Source organism: Sitodiplosis mosellana, unplaced genomic scaffold (assembly GCF_009176505.1).
Source record: "Sitodiplosis mosellana isolate CC-2019 unplaced genomic scaffold, AAFC_SMos_1.0 Smas_scaffold_6197, whole genome shotgun sequence".
Lineage (NCBI taxonomy): Eukaryota > Metazoa > Arthropoda > Insecta > Diptera > Cecidomyiidae > Sitodiplosis > Sitodiplosis mosellana.
Window position 1 is genome coordinate 3,141,748 of NW_022601438.1, and position 26,196 is coordinate 3,167,943.

General features: G+C 36.8%; 2 protein-coding genes across 2 annotated transcripts in view; both read left to right on the top strand.

Moving 5' to 3' along the window:
- The window catches only part of LOC129577256 (protein vestigial), a 51,512-nt gene extending 49,429 nt beyond the window's left edge, over positions 1–2,083 (top strand). The window contains exon 8 of the mRNA XM_055463989.1: positions 697–2,083. Within this exon, the coding sequence (XP_055319964.1) occupies positions 697–746 (50 nt within the window). The 3' untranslated portion in view covers positions 747–2,083. The remainder of the gene's footprint in view (positions 1–696) is intronic.
- The window catches only part of LOC129577255 (putative ATPase N2B), a 115,647-nt gene extending 96,222 nt beyond the window's left edge, over positions 1–19,425 (top strand). The window contains exon 8 of the transcript XR_008688987.1: positions 19,413–19,425. The gene's annotated coding sequence lies outside the window, so the exon portion shown is untranslated. The remainder of the gene's footprint in view (positions 1–19,412) is intronic.
- The last annotated feature ends 6,771 nt before the right edge of the window (positions 19,426–26,196 follow it).

Below are 26,196 nucleotides of genomic sequence, written 5' to 3' on the forward strand. Positions count from 1 at the left end.
CTCTCTCTCTCTCTCTCTCTCTCTCTCTCTCTCTCTCTCTCTCTCTTTGTCTCGCATGTACTTTTCAGCCGAAGTAACGCTGACGCTGGAGCGAAGACGGAGTGAGTAGGTTGATTGAATAAGCGAATGAACAAACGCAAAACTTGGAAATCGACTTCATTATATGGACCAGAGATCGGCAAAACGGTCGACACAAAATGTCGCTGCTTTAGAAAAGGGTTTTTCTTTTATGTTGATGCCGTTTCCACGACAATTCTTGGGTCGCTTTATTTCACATATTTTTTTTCCACATGCGAATAAAGCTATTTTTAAAATGGTTGAAACAAAGATGATTCGAAGAAATGAGATATTTATCACACTCAAGTGGAATATATTCCAATTTTGATCGAAAAAAATCTTGTTCAGATTTAAACACGTTCACATCGCTTAATTTCATCGAACGAACGAACTTGTTGATGAAGCTTGCTCGAAAAATTCGTTTCTGTGACTTAGATTCAATACTTTTCGGCATTTACATTTAATATCTTTAATTTTATTTTAAAAAAGTAAGTTCAATTCACTTGAATTTTGTTTTCCTTTCGAAATGAAGCAGTATTCATATATTTGATAGAAATTCTACGCAAATCTTTTGCAATAATCAACAAATTGTTAAACGTTTGTATTAATTCGATGAAAATGTCTTCAATTTCGTTGCAGGTCTTGAGGCTCAAGTGCAGGAATCTTCAAAAGATTTGTATTGGTTTTAAAAGCAGCAGCTAACAAAATCATCACCAAAGATTTTAAATTATTTTGAAAACAAACGACAAAAAAATGGACTAAATGGAATGGTAACACATTTAAAAATGGAAAGATGGTGACGCGCATGGTTTCACACACTAATCGCAACACATCCACAAGATGAAGAAGAAGCAAAACAAAGAAAATCACACACACACACGCAAATCTACAGACACCCCGTTCCTCTCTCAGAAACAACACACACAGACACGATGAAAGTATTACATAATATTTTTTCAAGTAAATACTAAGGCTATGGAAAAACAAGAGAGCGGCCAATATTTACACAAACAAATCTATATAAAAAACCAACAACTGGAATTGACCATCAAAACCAACATACAATTAAATTAAACTTAGACTCATGTACAAATCCGAATCGGTCAGAATCAACAAATCATAACGTTAAAAAAAGGAATGAAAGAAAAAAAAAACTAGATAAAAAAACACTTACAGATTTATCATAAGCATTAAGAATGGAACAACAAAAATTTGTGTAAATGAATGATGACAAATCGAATTGAATCACGCATATTATGTATTTTGAGTAGCTTTAAATTTTTGTTCGTTTCAATTTTATGAATTAAGTGTAATTGCTATACATATTTGAGTCTCACACACTATCTCCCACTCATTGACGCATCCCTTTGAATTCGATAGAGCAGAGAAAACACACACCACTTTTAAACTTTCTGCACAATCTTCAATACCTTTTCTCAAATCAATCCAATTCAAAAAGTTGAACAAATTCGACGTTTCGTAAAGGAAATGGATCAAATCAATTTGATTTGGGTTCATACTCCACAATTGCAAACAATCAATGTGCTATTCGCAATCAACAGTTCACTTAAACTTTTCTTCCCCTTTATCTTTCTCTCATTTATTTTTCGTTCAACTCGTTCGATTGTGAAAAGTGAATGGGGAATGTGACACAAAAAGAATGCCCAGAGTAATCGTTGATAAGAAGAAGAGAAGAAGAATAATCAATCAAACACAATTCGAATTGCGACGTGACTAAACAAATTGTCGATCAACGGTATAAAAAAAATTATTGAAGAAAGCATGAAGAATCATTTTAATAGGCAACTTGGAGGATAATTTGATTTTAGCAACAAATCAGATGAAAAAAAAAATTAATGAAAGGGAAAAACATGGTGAAAACAATACACATAAATCGAAAGAAAGAAGTTGAGATATTAAAAAAAGACACTGAATGAAGAAGATCATATAACTAATAGGTTACATAATTATGCATTAAGCGCCAATAAGTTTAGATATTCACGATTTCTAATTTTAACTATTCAAATTACGTATGATAAATAAAAAAAAATGCCCTTAGCTACCTATAGATAATTCTATCATAATTCACACAATGATACAAATTAACTTAAAACGAAATCATTTAAAAAAAAAAGGAGAAGACGACGACGAAGAAGATGACAACAATAATTTTTCTTTTCTGTGTAAAAAAAATAATATGCTATCTCGGAATGATTGTGTGTGAGAAAGGATGAGCAAAAGCAAGAACGAACGAAAGAGATATACACAGAATGTGATGATGAATGGACGCAGTGCGAGAGCGCGATTTAAGTTCATTTAACCTAAAGAGTTGATAAAACTAAGTGTAAACAAGCGATCGATGGAGGCAAATTTGTTCTTACTGTTTTTTTTTTTTTATGTTGCGCTTGAACAGAAGAATCCTTAGATAAGTTGTATAACATTTTAGTCGTGAAAGCTATTGATTTTGATTTAAATAAATGTTGATGAGATACGTACATCGATGCGCGCGCACACACAGAGTAATTTTTTGTTGGTGTTCAAACTGATGAAATAATTTCATTTTGAATATTGCCGCAAACGATAGTGAAAAATTAAAAGAAAAAAGAATACTTCCAACTTGCGTTCTAAATTTGCTGCAACCATTTTATTTTAAAAGGACTTTTTTCTGTTATTTCTCTTGCTGTTCGTGTTCATAAATGGTTCAAGTTCAAAGAATTTTGACAATTTATGTGAAAGAATTGAAAAGTTGAGCGAAAGAAAAACCCATTAAACAATGAACCCATTCGATGAAAAATTTCCGAAACGAAATTTTTTGCATGGGAAATGTCTTTCGAATGATGCGAAATTCAGTTATTGATTTCTTTTTTCTTCTCCCCCCCCCCGTTTATTTTGTGTATAAATGAATGGTTTAGACTAAGCAAATAGAATTAAATACAACAACAAAATTATACACCCAATGAAGAGAAAAAAACAGGCAAACCTACAGCAAAACATAAGCAACATATTATCCCACTTTAAATATTAAACAACAACAAAAACAACAACAAAAACAACAAAAAAACAACTATGTAATGATAAATTTAGGAACAAGTATTCAAATAAAGTGAATGAAAACAGTTTCGAATATGACAATTAATCGCGATGGATTTTATTTGTATTCTTTTTTCTTTTTCTTTTCAGCGCACACACAAAAAAAATCGTCAAAAGTAGTTAAACGTCATCGCAAGTCGGGATAAACTATATATTTGAATGGTGTTGACATATACAAATACGATGAAATTTGTCCCAAAAGTAGGTGTCTGCACCTTTAAATGTATAGTTTATCCCGACTTGCGATGACGTTTAACTACTTGCTTTTGTGTGTACAATTTTATCCTCGGAAGTTTTTTTTGTTGAAGATTTTTTTTCCCAAATAAATTTTGAAGTTGGCAGGCCGAAATATACCCGATTCGGCGTATTGAACTTTGTTCAACATTTTGAACAATACGAGAAAAAATAAATTTCTCCCAAATCGCGACCTTTTTTCTTCTCTTTGGAAGGTAAGTTGTTCCACTGCTGGGGAGTTTTTTTTTTGGTCAAAAAACCGCATCATCATAATTTCAATGGAAATTGTGACAATAACATGAACCGATGATCGCAGCGCAGCAACAGCAACGACGACGACCAAAAACAACAGCAACGACGGCTGCACAAATGAACGCCTATAAATCATGATTGTCGATGCGATAAATTGGAAAAACCGAATCCATAGACAATTTATCGGTTTCTAATATACATATTTTCGAATTTTATCATAATCTAATAAACATCTGTGTGTTGTGATTTGATGGTTTGGGTCTTGTGCTTTGTGGGCTATTCTGTCTTCTCCGGTCGGGAGAGGCGAAAGCCAAAGGATTTATTTGGGTAGCATGCTCTTCAATGGATCGATTTCATGTGAGAGCATTTTCGGTTGGTTTACATTCAAAACCCATTGAGATTTAATTTTTGTCAGTAAAAACAAATGCTGCCGCTGCTGCTGTGTGAAATAGGCGCCAAGAAAATCTAGCTGGTTTATCGAGAGAGATTAATTACGAAAGCGGGCCAAACTAGACGTAAACAATATATCGAACTCTAAGCTAAAAGCAAAAACTAATATCATCATATGTACGACGATTTTTTCTTCTTCGGCCTTCATATCTGTTCGGTTGAAATGAAGGCATTGCTCTTTTTATGTTACAAATAACAAGGTTTGGTTTTGGTATATGTTTTTTGTTGGTACTTTGTTCTGTTCGTGGCTCGGTTTCTGTCGTCTGACTCCAGCCGCGTTCTGAGGACCGTCCATAATTTAATCAACGATCAGACATATCGTCACATCGATGACGGTGATATTTAAGCAGTGGAAAAAAAGCAGACTCTAATTCGTTTTAATTATGTCGATAATTTGCTTTCGGATTCAATGGATTCAAACCTGTCAAACGATGCAACAAGGCGCTTCGGGCAATTCATATTGATGTAAAAATTCTTCTGATATGCATCAACGCGTTATGTTGGTCCCAATCGATAAATCTTTGAACCATCGAAATCTATTTGTAAATCAGCGTCATTTTCTGATATGGTTCAGTCATTGGACACGCTATTGCCCATTTCGATGAAATATCTTGAGTTTCACCGTCACACTTTCTTCCATGGAAGAGATCGAAAATATAACACGATGTCTCCAAAGATATTTTTGGCTCTGGCTTCGAGCACCCAACACAAAACTCGTTCTGGACCATTTGAGATCCGAACAAGAAACGAAAAAACAACCGACCAAAACAAACAGTTAATTGAAGAACATTTTTTTTTTTGATTTTGGGAACAAGCAAATGAAGACACTAAATCAATTTGAAGAGACACACCATATAAGAATGTTAAAGATCCCATAATTCTAGCGCCATCAAAATTAACATTTCGTTCTGATGGAAACGGCCGATAAACGGAACGACGCAGCAAATTGACGAACTTCGTGTACCACATTTAACCCTCAACTGCATGAATTTTTCCTAGGACTGGGAGTACTGGTATTTGGTTGATTTTTGGCCATAGATAACGAAAAAAATATTCATAATCCTAGATTTCCCATGGTTTAGTCAGGAAATGCGATAGAAATAAGTCAGAGAACAATGAAATCCATTGTTTAAAAGTGTCAAAAATATGTCTAATTTGGAAACCGAATAATTTATTTTGTCAAATTTTCGTTTTCGTGCACATTTTTGTTTATAACTCACCAATCGTACGACATAGACAAATGACGCCAAAGACAAAAATAAAGAAAAAACATTGACAAATAAAAATTCCCCTTGAAGCAATGTCATCCGCCGTACGATTCACATTATACAGGTGTTTAAATGATGCCCGCCAAAAGGTGGGCTTATGCAGTTGAGGGTTAATGTGGATGTGTGTCCGAATGTTGTGCATCATTTTTCATTTTCGGAACAGAAAAAAATTCAAATCTTCGCAACGGAATACAAACACGATACGCGTTGATTTCAAACACACGAAACGAAAAGATAAATTATATGCCATTGAATGGTATCACCCGGTAACAATCAGCGATTTACATTATTATTTAGTTTGTTCACTCACTCACCAACACCGGCAAACATTTTTTTTTTACCCGGTGGATTTCCAAAACCTAATAATGAAAATGTTGTGTGTTAATTGACTAGGTGGCTGACTGGCTCGATAGTTCGCCTGTTTCATTCAATTTGGGCCGTGGATAATTTGGATGTTTTTAAATGACATCGTTTCACATTTTATCGCGTCACCGATATTTTAGTTATTAATTATCATGATTATACATTGCCATTGGCTTTTCAACTGGCCACTCGATTCGAACATAATCAATTTTATGAGTATATGTGAATTGCAAACGATTCAATTTTATGGAATAACATCGACATTTTAAATGAGACCAACATTTGAACCACGAAATTTGCAGTTCAAAATGGAATAAAAGACCTATCAAACATGCGACGTTTGGCCATTTTTATTATGACATTCGTTAGAAAATGCATCTTCTTACGACGGAAAAATTCATCAATGGTTGATAATGAAGTTCAAAAAATGACCTCATTAATAGGTTCAGTTGTAAGTGGATAGGTTCGGTTATTAGTTAAAAACACCTGTCTTTCGATTAAATCCTTTACGTAAATGGTTATTATTGTACCTAGACCATGTGACCTGCACATCAGGTCAATAAATGACCATCAATTTCGAACAGTAAAGATGTCACGGAGCCCCTTTTATTGATTCTTGTTCTTTTTTTTCAATTGTTCCTATGTTTGCCATCGACCTTAAAGACTCTCCGAAATTCAGTCAATAAAAAATGTCAACGATCATTTGTTTCATGCTGTTATTCATTTAATGAAAATTGTTTTTCTCTTTTAAACCTTTTTTACTCTCTGTTCTCTGATAAAAACTGCTTTTTCCGTCTTCCATTTAAATTGTTTGTTGTTGTCTTTGATTCAACCAATGAAGCTCAGACACCAAAACAAAAAAATGAGTTCAATAGTTTCATTTAGAGAAGTTTGATGAAACTCATTCGCAAAAACACATGTCTTTTTTCTTCGTTCGCATCAAAATTTGTGTTGATTTTCAACGTCAAGCATCACACTTGAAATTGTCGCCGCTGAAATTCAAAGTTCGAAAAAAATCCGTTGCATATTTCAAATGTATCACTCATTTTCTCATTTCACTCGAGAAAAAAAATGCGTATAATTTATTGTTGCGGTTCAACATTGGGTCAGAGAGACAAAACAAGTGCAGTTCTAAATGTTGTGTATCTCTAATTCATTAATTGTGTTGATTTTTCTGTGATTTTCACACAAAAACCCGACACCAACTCCGACAAAACGGAGAAAGAGAGTGTGTGTGTGTGTGTGAGAGAGAGAGAGAGACGAGGAAAAAACAGACAAACAAAAGACAGAAAAAAAATGTTTTTCGTGATGGTGCGAACGATTTGTGAACTTGTCTATGGTGATAAATCATAATTTTTGCGACACATTCGAATCCTATTTTTCGTTTTTTTTTTTTGGTTTCGAAAAACACATGTTTTGTGATACTTTTGGAGTAAACGGTGCACCGACGACGATGACGAAGATGATAAAAACATACACACTCAATACACAAAAATTAACAACGCAAAGAGCAGAACGAGGAAATTTGGGAACGAATGCACAAATGTTCATTGTACATAATGCATTTGAACGGGACAAACTTTCACTGCTGCATAGAATGTGTAGTGGATGCGTTCGACAGATGCCCGAGAGAAATAAAACGTCACACAACGGACAAACATAAACAGGATATTGATCATTCGGTGAACAACATTTAGGACATTTTAAAAATATAAATTAAATCGTTGATAATTAGATGGCATTTGATAATAACGGTTTTTCCCCGAGCATCATCATTGCATTGGCCTACAACGTCCTTTTTCACATGTTTCGCTTCATCACCGTACTCTGAGAAACGGGAACACCAGTTCAAAATCGAAATTAGATAAATCGAAACATTTATTTCCGAACTGAGTTTTCTGTTTATGTTTCTAATTAAATATAGTAGCAAAAACAAAAATAATAATTAAAAACGACGACGACGACAACGATTACGACGGCGAAGAAGGAGAAAGAAAAAAAAACTAATAAGAAAAATTGCTTTAAATTGAGATAGTGATGGTCGTATGGTGCGACATTGAATCTACGAAGCAGCCAGAGACATAGAATGTCGTTGATTTAGTGTAGATTTATGTTCCTATAAGGAAATAAATTACCGGAATCGAGCGAAAAGAGACGACACACACAAACACGGAGAGATGCAGAGAGCAACGGAAAATTGTTTTCGGATCAAATGAAGCGAATATGATGAATTACAACAAATTTATTTTGAACAAAAGCGAAAACGACGTATCCGTACATTAGTTAGAGACACATAATAATATGACCAACTAGCGAACAACAACAACAACGATGACGACGACACACGAAATGTTGTAACACTCGTTCGTGATTTTGCCACCATAAATTTCGTTAGTGATCGACGGCCCTCCTTTTTCCATGATTCAATTCATTTTATAGTTCGTTTTCAGAATTTCTCTCTAATTTGATCATTTCATTTCACAGTAAAATACATCCATAAAATTAGTGACTCAATAGAACAAATGCGAAAACTGTGCTGAAAATGGGAAGAAAACGCAGAAAGTAAAGAATTTTAAAGATTTTAATCGGTTTTTCCACAGATTTTTTATCCATCAATTCGTTTATCAGTTTACGCTGTTTAATTCTAACCCATTAGAAAATCATGTATTTCGTGAAATTTCAAAAAAAAAATCCTATTATTCTCAACGATATTGAATCAAAAACCGTTGCATTCGAAGTATTCATGACATAAATCGTCGATGTCAAAACCTATTTTCAGATTTTACCGTTGTCAATCGAGTCATTTGAATGGGTTTAAATTCAAATAGGAATAAAACTAGAATTTACCGAAATTATTGAACGCGTACATTTGTGTGGAACATTTGGGGATCAACTCGAGATCAAAATGTGTACTTATGGATAAGTCGTGGTTTTATGCATTGCCGGAGACAAATCCCCGGGCATTAACGAACAACTGGTTGAAATAAAACCGAAAAATCCATGTTTAAGTGTTTTTTTTTCTTCTTTTCCTTGGCTTTCTGTTGTGTGAAATAATAACAATAAAACAAATTGAGATCTTTGGGCTGACTCTGGGTGAAAAAATAAACACGATTATGCGCATATTTATTTGCTGGCAGCATCAGCATCATCATCAGCATTAGCAGTGGTACTTCGTTTCGGCTCTTTTCCTATTCGAAATTAATTCATCTGGTTGTCTTGTTGTGTGTGCGCGTCCGTACCATTGTGTGCTCCTGGTTCGCAAGAGAGCATTTTTCTCAAGTAGTTATTGGTTTGCGTACGTTTGTGATGCACGTGTGAGACTTGGGTTTGGTGTTGGCTTTAAAATGGTACCAATATGCTATTGTTAACGATTCATGAAATTTATGGCGTTGAATGGTGTAATAAATGTTAGTAAATGGGTTGGAACCGAAACGGCGATGATGATGATGATGATGATGATGTTGTTGTTGTCGGTATAGTAGCATGGTACGCACATTTGGAATAAAATACCGAAACACACTCACACAAACACATACGTGCACGACATGAACAACAGCCGAAATGAATTACAAGCAAAAAAAAACAACAACCAACAAACAGTGAATCCGTATTAAATGATGAATTGAAATATGTGCTGCAGCATTGCACTTGATAGGCGAAAATTTCATTCGCTTGTAATCGCATAGAGCGACCAAATGTGCATCGCATCAAGAGATAGAGTGCCGTAGCGTGCAGTGCGCGCGTGCTTTTGTATCGTCAAAAGCCGTATACGGCTGAGCACACAGTGCTGCAATTGTATGGCAATTTTATGTTTAGTTGCTGACGTTTTACATCTATTTTTGTGATATATTTGTGCATTGAAAATTAAGACAATTTGAAATTTAACAACACAATTTGCAGGAATGAATAAAAGCCGCGTTTACATTCAAAACAGAAAGAAAAAAACAAACACGAGATCCGCGTTTTATTTTATCGAAAATGTTCAATGGATTGTGCCGGACCAAATGATATGGGCCGTCAAAACACTGAACGAATTGAAACGAACCGTTGATTGTTTGGGCTTTTACAGAGATAGAGACAGAATACTGGGATCTCTTGACAAGAGACAGAAGCGGAGATAGAGTCAAGGAGAGAATGACTAGAGCATGAGAGCGCACAACAAACAATCTTTTGATCGGCGGTAGCATATTTAGAAGTTGGCGTCTAATTTTCATGTCGCGTTTCGATTGTGTCGCACAAATCTGTCAATATTTACCATAAAGTGGGTATGTGTGTTGCGCGCAGACTCGCATTCGCTTACATCCATACACACACGGTGGACTTTATAGAGTGTCTCAATAGATTAGTGCCATTGATCATGCCAGATCATTATAATCATTGTTGCCATTATTTAAAAGCCATCAAAAACTCTTACAATTAATTCTAATTGCTGGTTTACCGTTTGTCTACCTGACTGCAGGCTAATTGAAGCGGCTAATCGATGTCGGTTGGGCAAGCGAAACTTTCAGTCACACAAAATTAACCAACGGTCGTAATGATATTTTCATGTAGATCGAATGAGCGTACGCGCGCGCATTCGCGCTCACGCCAGTCAGCCAGCCAGCGAATGAGATTGTGACAACGAAACTGAACCACAGACGATAATGCGCGTATCAATAACAGCACACAGAGCGTGTGCTTTGAAATGGAAATTCCATACATTCGATGCATTGCGATTCGTTTCGCAAAAGAATTCAAACATTCAAAAAAAAAAAACGGAAAAAGGCGAGCACATACAGCCACACAATGTAGACGGAGAAAGAGAGGGAAGGAGGTGACGAATAAGAAACATTATTGCAACTGGAACGATTGCAAAATGAGCTGCCGCTCAGACAGATACACGTACGCACGCACACATACTCAGCAAAATGGGTTGTCACCAGTCAGCACATGATTTGAAGGAACATTGTTTCAAATATGCAATGGAATCGGTTTTTATGATTTGCTCCTTTCGTCAATCGATTTTTCCGTTCTCAGCCAAGTTCATCACAAAAGGCACAAATGTTTCGATTTTTGAGAGTAAGCAAAGCTCTTTAGTATGCATTACAAATGATGTAATGACTTAGATTTCATGCTCATTCGCTCCAATGTCAAGTATCATATTCAGCGGCCGTTTGGCATTCCGCCAATCTTGTCATCAGTATATTGATACGCGCGCGTCATGATGACTTTTGTCAGATCACAAGTTGAATATTTGTGCCAAACAAAATACGTGATGCGATTGTTTTTTCCCCCCTTCGGCCCACTGCCACCGCCGCCTTCATCACCGTCGCACACTCTTTCCTTTAATCCAATTACGAAAAAGAAAAAGAAATGAGAAGCACAAGCAGCAAAAAAACAACAACAGTACTTTTCCACTAATGCATTTCGATGATAAATGCGATCGTTTTTCCAACATTGACAAGTATGAAAGAATTTTCCACACTAATCACTCTATATATCGGCAAATATTTGTCTCATTTGTTAATAGTTGTTTATGCACGTGATCTCCAACTGACTGCCTCACATCGATACATCGAAACAGCGTGCTTGCTGTTGCTGCCAACGATGCTCCACTGACGCTAAGTAATTTTATTCTCGATAGATGCGCAAAACTTTTCCAAGAATGTCAATAAGCAGGAGGAGAGAGAGAGAGAGAGAGAGAGAGAGAGAGAGAGAGAGAAACACCAACGACCGTCAAGTAAAAGGACGACAAAGAATCATGTGATATGGAATTACTTTCAAAAACTATTATCATCAAATTATATGCGCAATAGCCACCAGCTGTTTTTATTCGATCTTTCTTTTCATTGGATTTTTTTCTTCTTTTCGTCTTGCGTTTGCTCACTCTATCTCTCGGGCCATCTCAGAAGAACCGACTCTCAGTCCTTTTAAATCCGTTCAATCAAAACTCAATGCAAAACTGTAATGCGGCGAATCGTAGAGCAGCAGCAGTTTGTGCAAATAGCGCACTTTGCCCATTTCCCCAAGCTGATTGAATGAACTTAACCGATACCGTTTCACTGTTATGCAATTAAACGCAACAACAACCAAAATCAATTGATTTGACGCTTATTTTTGGCTTCGAATGCCAGCCAACACCCGAGATACACACAACCAACCGTCTCGATTCAATGTAAAACTCTGCGACAATCACACTAAATTGGCACACAAGTTCATCGAGATGCACTTTATAAATAAATCCGCGCGCTCACGCGATCAAAGCAAAAAACCAAACGTACCGCACAGCACAAAATCGATATATATATATTATGAAAAAAAAACGAAGCAAACAGAAAAACCGAAACAAAACACCACCAAAATAAACAATAGATGTGTTTTTTGTTTGAAGCAGTTACCAGAAAAAAGAGAGAGAAAAACGATTGATATCGATTCGAACAAATCACTCTGTTAAAAAAGAAATATCAATTTAAAAGCTATTCACATAAATTTGCAGCCTTTTTTCTGCGTATTTTTTATTTTGCCAAATTATTATTGTTGGCCTTTTTCGTTGTGTATATTTGTAAAAGCCCATCCGAAATGGCATTCAAATTAAAATGACCCAATTCTGATGTTTTTCCCGTAAAATCGTAGAACAAACGGGCTGATTGGAAACCCATATTTACCTTTGTTCCATCGAGAATTAGATGTTCGAAATGAACCGCTAGTGTTGCGGCGCGCGAAATTAGCATGAATCTACCGACGAAACAATAAAAAAAAACTCCAAACAAAACCAATAGATCTATGATCGATAAGCTCGTTGCGGTGAGATTTTCTCTCTCTCTCTCTCTCTCTCTCTCTCTCTCTTTCGTTTCGTCTCAGTTTGTTGTCCACTTTGATATTGTTTGGTGCGTTTTGTCTTTTTGATAGTCGTAAAATTGCGGTATGTAAGATTTTGGTTGGTTGTTTCTTAGACTGAGTAACCAATTGACAGAGAATGAGCGAGATGAAGAGAGTGAAAGAGAGATGAACAAAAAAGTGTGTGTGTTTGTGTATTGGTTCGCGTATGATTTTGGAATGGTGAAGCCGCACGGCGGCGGCGACCAATAACGACTTTGGCATAACGTGGGAAACGAATTGAGCATTTTTCGAATTCTCAAATCTTGTAGGTTCAGATGATAGCGACAAGCTCTACAATAAAACACGTACAATGCACAATACGCCTTCCTTTTTTTCTTACGTTCTTTCCTTGCTGCTCCTGCTTTTGCTGCTGCTGCTGCTGCTGCCTTTCGTTCGCAAAAGAGAGTCTTTCGAAAATGTGCATAGCACATGGAGTGCCGCGCGCAACCAAAGCCCACAAAAAGGGAAACGATAAACACAAAAACCGTTCCTACCAACTTACCACTTTGATGATGCCAGTGCTGCTGCTGGGCATTGTTTCATCTTGGTGCGCGCGCGAGATCGCAAATATCCCGTCGACATCTACATTGTTACGCGCTCACCGAAAACGGTAAGAAATAAAGCACCAATATATTTGCGAGGCCCCTCAAAAAACAATACGCGATCGCCAATATGACAAAGGAAAATCGTACTTTTTTTTTCTTCCTTCGTTTGGATGCGATTTTTTTTTCTGCTTTTCTCTCTCTCTCTCTCTCTCGCCCGTCGTGGCTTTTTGTTTGATGTTTGCTTTTTGATTGCAATTTTGATGACATGGAGTCAATTTGATATTTTATTGATTAATTCATTCGGCTCTGATGGATTTTCACAGGCTATTTGAGAAATATGAATTGGATCACAACGTTATTGATTCCAAGCATATCCCATGTGCAAATATTGTAACTAAGCCGTCAGTTAACTAATTTCGGACAAAAATGACTTACTTTGATTGACATTTCAGTACAAAGTGTAGTGTAAGTCTATCATAGTTAACTGAAATCATTTGAAGTTACAAGTCAATCTAAGTTGCTTCATTTGCGACAGAGTGATTTTCTTAGAACAAAAACATAAATTCAATCAACTAAAGTCAACTGAAGTTATAGTCAGTCAGTCAGTCATTTTTTTTTCACACGGGATATCAGATAAAAAAAAATTTATTGTGTTTTCGTATATCGATCAATTTTTTTTCTTCACCATATTAAACCATGAGAAACCGACATAATCCCTAGTGCGATCCAAATTGAACAGAATATCTGTTTGGTTTTCGAAATTCAAGGCTGCTACTGCTGCTGAAATATGCAAATAACAAAACACTCACAACTAAATTATTCCAAATGAAAATAGAGCAATACGTTCCTGGTGAAGAGAGAGAGAAGAGTACAAAGCCGTCACATTCTTGTCAACAGTAAATGAATTACAGTTTTCTTGTGAATCGTCGTTAATTTTCTAATTTGAGCTATTGAAATCGGTCGTCAACATTGGGTTTCATTTTTTAATTAATCAGAAGCCAAACGCCCATTCCAAAAGAATGTACAGCAGCAGCAACTGCCTGAAATGGAGTCAAATGTGTATCTCATAATTTGTCTCTTCCCTTCTCATTCTCTGTAATGAAATTTATTCGATTCCATTTTCAATTGATTGCGATCACCTGTTTCAATGGAATTTCAGTCGAAACGTATGCGTGAACGATCTAATGTGTTGATTCTTAATTTTTTTCTTCTCGTCTATTTTATCTATGTCGCTTTGGGTAATTGGCCATACGTTCCCTACCATTCACTGTTTACGTGTTTCGATCACGTCCAATGGCTCAAAGAATGTTTGTCGTCTCAAACAGAAGCGCATACAATTTTAATCGAGTTATGCGGTTAACTTTCAAAAATTTCGATACCATTTTCTATGCGATCTCCGATCCATTGCCAGCCATCATCTGGTGTATTGCACAAAGTGCAACAACGATTTAGGAATAGAGAGCGAGTACGTGTGTGTAAGTTTTAAACGCCGTCACAAATTGAAATCCAGCCACCGATCAAACGTTATCATAGCATACATTATTAATTTTCAGATAAATTTCTTCATAATGTCAAATTCTTCGGACACTAATTGGTATTACGGTTTTGCTCTCTCTCTCTCTCCCTCTCTCACTTCCTCCCTCTCTTTTAAATGGGAAGAACGCTATAAAATTTCAAGTGAAATTCAATCAGCATCGATTCAAAAAATTTCTGCGTTCCAATTGACTTTTTCCCGGTGAAACTATTTGTGTTCCCTCTGTGTGTGAATGTGTGTGGTTTGTCTGTTTTCCAGTCCAAGCGATAGGAAATGCCATCGCACGAGCACCATACACGTTCCAATGTTAGCCCGAACAACCAGCTGCTTTTATCTTAATTGCTGTTCTGTTTGTCATCGCAACCATCACTATGCTACAACCACCGTGCGGGCCACAGGTCACTTTGTTGCTGCTGTTGTTGTTTTTGGAATCAACACGAGATCAAACAGAATAAAAAACCATTCTTCCATTCATCAGTTTGCTTTTATTGGCCCATCGAATAAATTCAAACAATCCGAAAAATGTCGGCTCATCCTAATCAACACTCAACTTGTACAATATTTCGCTTTTTAAATTTTCATCCAAATGGCTTATTTAATTATTAAGCTTGTATTCGATTTGTCGTCACATCAATATGCTTTGTTTTTTATTTAAATAATTCTGCGTCTCCCAAAAAAGAAATAAATAAAAAAAACAACACGCACACTTTGTATTCCACTGACAACTATTGAATATGTGAGAATGATAAAGCGATAACAATGCGGCCATGCATTTGGCTCTTTTTCACTTTGCTTTCCGCGTACAAGTGGAAAAGCGCTTGTGCTACAGTGCGTCTATTTTTCAGGTGGATAAATGGAAATTTAGAAAAACACAAACGAAGCAAAACAAATCCAAATCAATTTAAACGGTAGCAGTGCCTGGGTGGCAATTAAACTCCAAATGAAATATCAAACGCAGCCGAAAATTCCCACATTTGATATCGGACACACAGCACACAGTTATCAACAACGACAACAGCAGCAACAACAACAACAACAAAAAAACCGAAAAGAAGACAAGAGAGAACACCGACCGAACGACAAGTGAAAAAGATACCAAACGCTAAATCAAAGTTGGTAGTGAGGCTCGATGATTGGCCGCTTTGCATACTTCGCATACTCCGTGGTGAATTATTCAAATATCTACATGGAATCGCACTAAATGTTAAAACGGCCAATTGAATTTTCGAAATTTTCAAATTAAAATTACTCAAATGAATATGGCAATTTTAGTCTAGTTGAAATTTTTTTGTCCTCTGGTCTTGGTTCCATGCTTGAGAATCGGATTACTTTTTGAAGAAAACTTGGAAGAATGATTCAAGTAACGTTCTTCTTCGGCAATCAATTTAGTTTAACTCATGGGCTGATTGTTAGCTTAAGATGCTTTACAGAGAAGAGCTTAGTGTTTTACCTTTAGCAAATTCAAAGAAAAACAGCTTACATTTTAATGGAGATGACACTGTTTATGTTCTATGAGAACATGGACAGCGTCGCCGCTGTCGCCGTTGCGAAATGTATCCACACACGCAGTGAATCTGGTTTAATTTTCATGCCATTTGCATATCGTATGGAATGAGAGAAGCGAAAACGTGCACGCACGCTTATGCAAAAGCCAATTGATAAAGTCACATTTTAAAACACAATTCGATAAGTTATCAAAATAGCGCTTTATAAATTCACTAAGCAAGTTTTCGAACACATTCAGCAATCGAACTCGGACATTTTCGAAGGCAAACTCATTGATAACATGCATATTTACTTCGTGTCAGGTAAAATGGTTAAACCAATTTAGAACTGTGTAAAGCATACCAATTGAACAACGAAGAAAAAAGTTCGAAATTTATCGCAGTGAAGCGATTGGGTGGTTCATTTTGAACTGCAAATTTTTTTGCTTTGCATTCGAACGAACGAAACAAAATTATTCTCATCGACGTTGATTGTTCGAGGATTTAGTTTGGGCCAAGAGCAGAATTCAATTTATTTTGAGGAAAGCAAAAAGGGATTTAATTTAACGAGCCCGAAAAACATTGACCGTTAACTGAATAACCTCGAAAAGAATGCGCTGGTTAATCGGTTGAACATGATCAATCGTTGAATTCCTTCGATCTAACAAACATTGTCTATTTTGGATGCATCCGAAACACACAATTATGCAGCATTTTCTTCACGAAATTACATTTCGAACGTGCATTTTGGTTCATTTTTGTCTGAAAATTCGATGAGCTCCGACGAATTGTTAAAATATCATGCAGCTGCAATGAAATGGATTAAAAACCATCTAATTTAGTGGATAAATGGGTTGAGGAAAAGGGTTTGGAGTGGAAATTGTTCGGCTAAAATGTCTCGAAATTAGCATAATGCTGTTTATTTTCGTTGTTGTTTGGTGGATAGGCTTTAATATGCGTTATCAGGTAATGGTCGTTCGATTCGGTTGAAAGGATTGAGACACGTAACAACAACCAATGGGCTTTCCTGTCCACCACCGCGCACATTCCACAGCTAAACGACCTCATAAACAAACTAATCATTTTAATTAATTCGGCTTGATTCACATGATCACTGAATCAATCTAAACATAGGCATAAAAGAAACGGAGGCAAAGCAACTGGGTACAAATATCAATTTTTGCCGCGCTGATTTTGATCTGTTCTCTTTTCTTCTTTTTGAATATTCAATGACCTGGACGAATCGTCATCATACACTGAGTCATACGATCGTATAAATCAAAATGGTTTATAGACCATTTACGTTGTCATATTCTGTTGTTTCTCATTCTTGCCTAATGTCAATGTCTAGGATTTTTCTTCTCTAAATTGGCCGTTGTCATTATTGTACACAAAATAACTGTCAAAATAACCGTAACTCTCTATATTTTACATTGTTTTATACAGTTTTTATGGTTATTTTAACAACATTCTTGGTGACTTTGTTCGGGTTGATAAAAAACCGCATAGATGGGATATGACGAACAAAACAATGACAAATAAAATGTTTAAAAATGATGATGTAATAAAATGAAACGACGAAAAAATGTGAGCCAGCTAAACACAATGCACGTGCCGAGAAGTAAACCAAATGCCGGGTATCATGAAGTAAAACAAAAACATTATAGAAAAATTGATATGTGAAAAATGTGTGAGACGTTTTATTGGCTGCTTTTGAGGAAAAAAGAACGCAAAGAAAAATGTTGATATTAAAATGGTTGGTTGTTGATTGAATATGTTTCGACAAGTCGAGAGGATATTGCTTTTTCATATGGCCCTAAGCGGCGCAAGACCATTTGTTTCACGATGTTGACGAATCAAAATGATATCAAATGATCATTTCCGACTAGAACATGATTTGCCATTGGTGGTATAGCAACGACAGATTCGCCTACGTAATTTCCTCTCGTAACAAGTTAGATTAAAATCGAGGAATAAATGCGGCACGGGATGAATATGAAATGAATTATTATTAAAAAAATGTTCGTCCGATCAGGCCCGAACACGATGCAAAAGGGTTGTTAATTTAATTATGAAAATATTATCCGTGGGCACCACCCAATTCATGTCAAAGATGAAGTTTAACCAACGATAATATGGTTTGGTTTGAGAATTCATAATCAAGTCGGTCGATTGGTTGGTTCGTTGCTTGATTAGGGGGGAAAAAGCGCGCATTTACAGTTAAGAACGGAAAAAATGTGTATGTAGAGAAGTGTGGAATTCGCGTTGATTGCATGGCTGTCATCATGGATAATGTCCGTGTTGAAAGGTTTCAGGAATGAAAATATGCCGTTTTCGTATCGCCCATTGCATGCGGCGCAAATCTATATTCGAAATAGGCCGGAATGAGTGAGCCAAAACATTGGCAACTGTGTGCCGTTACGTAATAGCAGCGTTGCGTAATTATGTTCATGTTAATTGGTTGGGTCGACAAAGAAGAATGAGCTGAAAATAAGCAATGCTCAACCACACACCACTTCTGAGGAAGTACAGACACACATAGCAAGCAATATTCCTTAAGCATAATGGTCTGTTGTACAAGAAAACAGACAAAGTGTAGCAACAGCAGAAATGGTGGTGGCAGGCTGACAGGCAGGCAGTTGCAAGCTGTCGACACTTGGCAAGCAATAACAATAATCAAAAATTACGCCGATAATAATAATAATACGAAAGTCGGAAAGGACTGGTAACTGCAACGACTTACGCATTCTTTTGCACACGCCTCGGTGTTTAGATTTAGCTAGTTTGCAAATACAATTAATTTGGAACATTGAGCTTAAGACTCATTTGCAGCTCCAACTCTTCGAAAAATTCTCATTCATCCGCGCGCGAACGACCGCCATCAATGTAAACGCGCAAACGAAAGGGGTGTCGTGTGTCTCACAAGTAAATTCAATGATTTTGCGACTTTTCCGTTCTTAATTTTCACTTAATTATTCGATGGATGCTGGGCTGGGCTGGCACTTTCGCTTTTTTGATTATTATTATACTTGAAATACTGGAAATTTATTTTACTTATGCTTTTCATTGTAATTGCAAACCCCTTTTTATTTGACAGCGCAAAACACGCTAAATTTGATTTTATGCGTTGATGCTTGTGTCGCTGTCGCACTACACGACCAAAATTTGTACGCAGCAATGATGAGCGCATAATGCATTCCAAATGAAATTTATTCAATGCACATAATACGTACTACGTGCCCTCCGTTCCAAGCAAGCACTCACGGCAATAAACACGAAAAATTCGCCCGCTCCAAATTAACACAGGACACTTTAAATGAAGTGGCACCATTTTGTATTATCTATGACAAATTTTTCGAAATGGCCGTAACTTCCATCAACAAAATCATTGTCATCAACGAAATTGTCAGCCATTCATTTGAAAGGAGAACAATTCCTCTTCGTTTACATTTTTCATAATCTTTCACTAGTTTTTTTTTTTGTTTGTTTTCGTCATGATTGAATCAATTACAAGAGCTTTCTTTTCTTTTTCTCTCGGCTATCCTATTTGCCGACAACAATTTGTCATTGCGATTCATTGAATGTGTTTGTCGTTACTTATCAAGTGCAAATCATTTGCGCCCTTACATAAATTCCTCGTCCGCGGCGCGCATCTTTTGATAAGAAATCATAAACTGGCCGTCGTCATAAATTGTGACTGTCATTTTTACTATATAGTGATTATTCGACTGGTAATGCATGCAATGAAATTTTATTGCCATTTTCATTGGCGAATGGAAAAACGGCGGCGGCTGAACATAATCGATGTGTCTGGCTGGTTGGCTGGCGTTTACACACTGAATTTTTGTTAGAAAGCAAGCGGAACAAAAAAAAAACAACAAATAATATTGAAGCATCCAATTGATTTTTATTGTTATTGACTATCGACGCGCACGCTCTCTTTCTCATCCGACAGAGAAAGAGAGAGAGAGTACTAGTTAGCGAGAACGAAGTGCATGTCGATTGGTATGAAGTGCAAAACCGTAAAATCAAGTTTCTGAATGCAACCGAATTGCATTGCTTTGCCAGCAATTATAAGAAAATTTGCAATTTTCAACAAAAGGGGAATTTCACAACGATCTTGCTGCACGCACAAATCGATGCATAATTGAGAGAAGATGTAGGTAGATAGAGTGAGGTGAATGAGTGAGATGATGAGACGGAATGGAAGCGGGAGGGAGAGAGAGAGAGTGGGGAGGAGTGAGATTGCACGGCCTATGGCTGGCGATAGCAAGTGATGATTTCGGCAATGTTGCAATCAAATGGGCAGCCGAAGCGAAACAGATATTTCTAAATTATTGCCATTTGAATAATTTGCGTTCGAATCAAAACTCACTCTCTCTCTCTCCTCGTGCACGCTCGTTATGTGTAAATAGTTGTGCAATTGAGAGATTTCATTTTGGCAATTCGATGAACTTCAATTTGCGGGTAGATAGACATCAGAATCAATCAAATGGATATTTTCCAGATTCATTCCATAGAATTCTTTTTTCTCCTGTTTTGCAGTTGCTTCCGAATAAATGCACTAACCGGGATGCGGATTTTGTACAATTACATGCGAGTTACATCTATTTTTGAGTTGAAAACATTCATCGGACGATAAATGCAAAATACTAGAAATAGTCCATTGATGCGAATACTTGCCGAGTGAATTGTGTGTGTGTGTGCTGCGGTAGAACATACGGAAATTGCATGTTTCCCTGCCCAAAAACACACCCAAAACATCATAGACACACAGTAACTAATCAATTTTGAAGCAGAGATTTTTGTACGCATCCAAATCGAAACCCTATTTTGGACATGCACAAAACATTCTACTCAATTAATTTAATTTATTTTCACAATTTGCAATTGCATCATATATATGAGTCTAATATGCATTTTGCAAAAACCACACAGTCCCAACTTCTGCTTTACATCAACCATGCACAAAATACTGCATGCATTTTTTCGTCATCTTCTTCTTCTTCGGTATTGGTTCATTTACAGACATAACATAACTTCAATATGTTGGAGTTCAAATTCGAAGTACAAATGTGAATTCGTTGATTTATGGCTAATTGTTGGTTCGATTGACTGGGCCACAGTCAAAAATAAATCGAACTTATTTGCGGCAGATCAAGATTCAACAGCACAGTCGGACCATTCACATAGACGAATGGCACAAAACGAAGCATTAAATTGATTATTATTGAATTATTACGTTCATCGGCAGAGAGACGGTGCTTTTAATCACTTTTTTTTAAATGTTCGGTGTTTTACTCCACAATTGTGCTACGAGCGAAAGAAAAAAACCATTCCGAAAAAACACTCAGGGAGATATGTTCAAACATTCCATACTTTTCATTTGTTTTTTTGTTTGTTTGTTCGGTGCTTTTTTCTTCTCTTCGTTTGTAAATTCCTTCATTCGTCATTTCGTCTGTTTTTTTTTTTCTCTTCTCAACCATATTTAATAGATCACTAAACGATACATGATGTTTGAAATCTCGATATTTCTTAATCATTTTCGGTGTGTGAGCGTGTGTTTGTTGCTTTCGTTTTCATCGAAATGAAATTATTAGAAAATTGTTGCATATCGACGATCTATGTCAAATCTATGTTACTCATTCAGATTATTCGATGTGTATATGATTCACTTATTCTTTTTTCTGCTACATTTATTCCATTCCATTCCATTCGTGCCGTTCGATGTTATCAAGCCAATCGATCAGTATTCGTGTCGTGTTGATCGAAATCATTTTTCATTTTATTCCTTCGCCGTCGTCGTTGTTTCTCCTCTTAAACGCGCTGAAACATTTGACCAGTGGGAAAAAAGCGACCGCGGCAAAAACAAAACCGTTCAAACTAAATTAAAATCAAATTCGTTGTTTTTTGTGAGATGTCTTTAGTGATTTTATGAGTGTCTTGATCGAAAATTGAAACTCTTTTGATGAATTTAATGAGTATTTGAATTCGAAATGCATCGGCCAAGCTCACAGTAGCAACAGCAGCAGTAGCGACAGTGATAGTGTCTGAAATGGCTTGAAAAGGTAAGCAATTTATGACGGAGAATCCAAATAATTATTGGAATTCGCAATGAGTTTTGTGTTCCGTATACCTTTGCACCGAAAAATTGCATATTATTAACTCATTTGAGCTGCAACCGTGAGTGGGCTATAGACTATGAAGTATAATGGAAGAGACACAGAGGTGACGAATCGTTTTACGAATGCTAGTTATCTTCATGGCCAATTTATCCGAAACGTTGAACGTTATCATTTACTGAAATGTTCTGTTATCAACGCTTAAAAATATATATGTGTAATCCAACCCACTGGCATCTAGCCTTTCATAATTCTGCAATTGGAATCGCACAGTTCGAGAACTTATGCAGAAAAATACCAGTGAAAATTCCTTAGATTAGCTAGCGACCATCGCGCGAGCGTCTATATTCTGATATTTGCATATCTTTTTCTTTCAAACCTTTTCGCTTGCTCGCTCTCTCTCTCTCTCCCTATCTTCCTCTCTCTCTCTCGTACACAGTCACATGTATGTGGATCAGGTTCATTTGCGAATTTGCGCACACAAGACCGCACTCCGACAGCGAACGATAGATATTTTCATAAGCTATTGTTCTTGCACATAGAGTGCTATGTTTCTGGCTTTGTGGCCCACACCCTTGTTGCTGCCGTAGCTGCTGCTGCTACTGTGGTGCCTCCAAAGAATTTGTAATTAAAATAAATTCCATATTTTAACTAATTTTTGGGTGAGTTGGAAAAGCGGATTTATTCTTCTTTAAGCGCATTTTTTGCATTCCATAAATCACAAATTCGCATTTTATTGCATAAATAAGTTACAAATATTTTGGTTGGAGCTGTGTGACAGCAACCAACGAACAAACGATCTCTCTTTTTCACAAACACACATATACACGCACAGAAATTCATCCCGAATAATTTGGATTTTAATCGGAAAATGTGTGCATATGCGTTGTGTGTGCGCGAAGAAGAATTCAAAATTGCAAATGAGGTATTCATACATTTTGTCATAATTCATTTCGAATCGCGTTCATTCCAATAAAATAGAATCATTTGAGCTGGTTTGTTTCTACTTCTCTGTTTTTTTTTTTCGTTTCTTCTGAACCATTTCTTATCTTGATCGCTCTTTATTTGATTAACGCGATCACATCCCAATTGCATTCCATCACTCACGTATTTAGAAAGCGATAAGATGCGGTAATCGACCGAAAGAGAGAGAGAGAGAGAGAGAGAGAGAGAGAGAGAGAGAGAGAGAGAGAGAGAGAGAGAGAGAGAGAGGAAGAGATTGTAATTCGGTACAATTTATCATCGAAGCGTCTCCATAAACGATTCCACATTCAAATGAACAAAACGGTTGGGAATCGAGCGCCGCTTTTTTCCCTCTTTTTAAATCCATATCTCGCAAGGAATATCGAGAATAGTTATATATCGTTGGAAATGATCCGCCAGCGGTATTTGGCGTCATGCTGAAAAACATGGTGTTATTTCATAAAAATACCAGTTAATCGCCGGCGATTTCGAGTATGAAATCGACATGCATGGCAAACCACACAATACACCATTCACAAGAGAAAAAAAAACCGTATTTGTTTATTTCATTTTTTGCTTCCCAGATTTTCCCATTTGTTTGCCTTTGTTTCAATTCATTCTTTGTCAGAATCTTAGGTTTTTAAACAAATGAACGATGATTTATGTATCGCAATCAGAAAGCACGGGAAAGCGAGCGAGAGAAAACACGCGTCCGAATCATTTGTAGTCGTAATTGAAATTGATTGCAGCAAATGTCAAACCGGACGGAATAAGCCACCATAAGCGACCTTCGAATATGTTAAGGTGCACCGGAAAAATGTTAAGGTATCATATTTTTGTGATTGCTTTCCGCTTCGTCCGAAAATGGTTGTGTGTACGTACAAATCATTGGTGATTGTTTTAATTGTGTGAACAGGATGAAATTGCAAACATGAAAGAGAACTCACCGACACTCCGCTGATCGTTTCACACAACCAGATAGAGAGACTATTTGGTTCATTGTGTTGTGTGCAATTTTTTAATCGCTTTCGCCATTTTTCCGGCATTTCGACGAATCGCTTTCTCATTATTTTTGTTTTTTTTTTTTTTTTGCTGTTTTTCGTTTTGTGTTGTTGCCACGGACACGCTATTGCACGAGAGCAAAGGAAGAAGAAAAAAAAGCACAAATCATTAAGACTAGAAAAATTACTTTGGCAACTTCCCTTTGCACTTTTACAATTTCAATTGGTTTATTGCGTTCTTTGTCGGTCGATGTGCACACCACATCGGGACAGGAAATACAACGTATTTCGCGAGAGATAGAGAGAAAGATTCATTCACATTTGGTTAAATGCCACATTCATTTGATTTCGATCTCTTTTGCTAAATACACCGTTTCACACATCTCATTCTCTCCCGCTTGCTCGTTTACGCTTCATCTTGATCCGTTTTGGCTGTGGCTGTTTCAGTTTTAATTTACTCATTCTGTGCTGCCATACCGAAAACCGAATTGTACGTACAATTGAGTTAAAATAGAGGAGTAAAAAAAGGCCTTATTACACAAAACATCAATTAAAAATATGCAGCGCTTCGTTTAATTCAACGGTAATTTTGCTAGCATCGTTGCATAGAAAAAGAGATGGTGTGTGAGTGTGAGTGTGTGTGGACTGCCTCTTTGATTTAGTTTAGTGTGTTGAGAAGGGCGCGCGCGAATGCACGCGAAAATGACGCGCGGCAATGTCTTGGCATACATGCGTTTGAAGGCGTCAAATGAATGAGAGCAAGAGAGAAAAATAGCGTTCCAGCGTAAATGGTTTCGTGTGTTTCAGAAAAGTGCTACAAACTAAACGGCAACAACAATTGTTATTAAATGGAGACAAACGGAGTCGTTGTGTTGTTGTTGCTGCACCATGTATTTTTTTTCGCTGTTGTTGGATTTTTGCAGTAGTTCGTTTTTGCCAATTTCTACGAACTTTGTCGGTAGCTGTTGAAGCTAATGAGTACAGCAAATGGAAGATGAATTAAAAACGAAAAAAAAAACATACACACGCGGTGTTTAAGTTTTTCTATATGTTTCAGATTGAGGTGGTTTTTTCGTCTCTCTCTCTCTCTCTCTCTCTCTTTCATGCGCTTATATTTCGCTTTATTACTTACCGCAATTAAGTGAAAGCAAGAAAAACGAGCGAGAGCGCGTTGCAAAAAAAGCGACTGGAAACATACACTGTTTGTAAGAGAGAGCCTTGCACACACTACTGCCGATTCGATGGAAACCATAAACATAATTACTGAAGTCGAAATTGGTCAGTACTCCGCGGTTCAGATTCTCCGAGTAACCGAAATGCATCAACAATCGACATTGCCCATGTCCGAAACATTTTCATTGGTTCCATCTATCCGTCTCTCCCATTCCTTTTCCAATCTCTCGTACGTTGTCTTATTTGCTCACTCACTCGATCACTGCTCTTGAGACGGTTTGTATTGGTCTTGTAAACAATTAATTTACCAACTTAATCGCTTCCTAAGAATGTGCACAAATGAGCGCGTTGAGCGCACAGGCGAACAGAAGAGAGAGAAAAAAGGCAACACACACACACACACACGCACGCACATTCGTACCACACCGACGAGAAAGAAGGATAGATGATGAAGCATTTGTGCGCTGTGGCGTTCGTGCAACGTTAGACTTTGTCGGTTCCATTTCATCCACATTCAACAACTGCAACACGAAAGCAACACAAAATACACTCATTTTTTTCCCCGAGCTGCTCAATCGTTTTTAACAACCAACTCGTACCGAACAACAATATATATGGCAAGAACAAGAAACAAATTAAAAGAGATGCTGTATCTGTGCTAATAATTGGTCCGGTATGTGAATTAAAATTTCAAAATTTACCTATATCGATGCGCTCGATACGAGCCGAAAATTAAAAAAAAAAAAACAAACTCAAATCAAACACCACACACAGTATTGTGCGCCTGATGAGAGACAGCCCG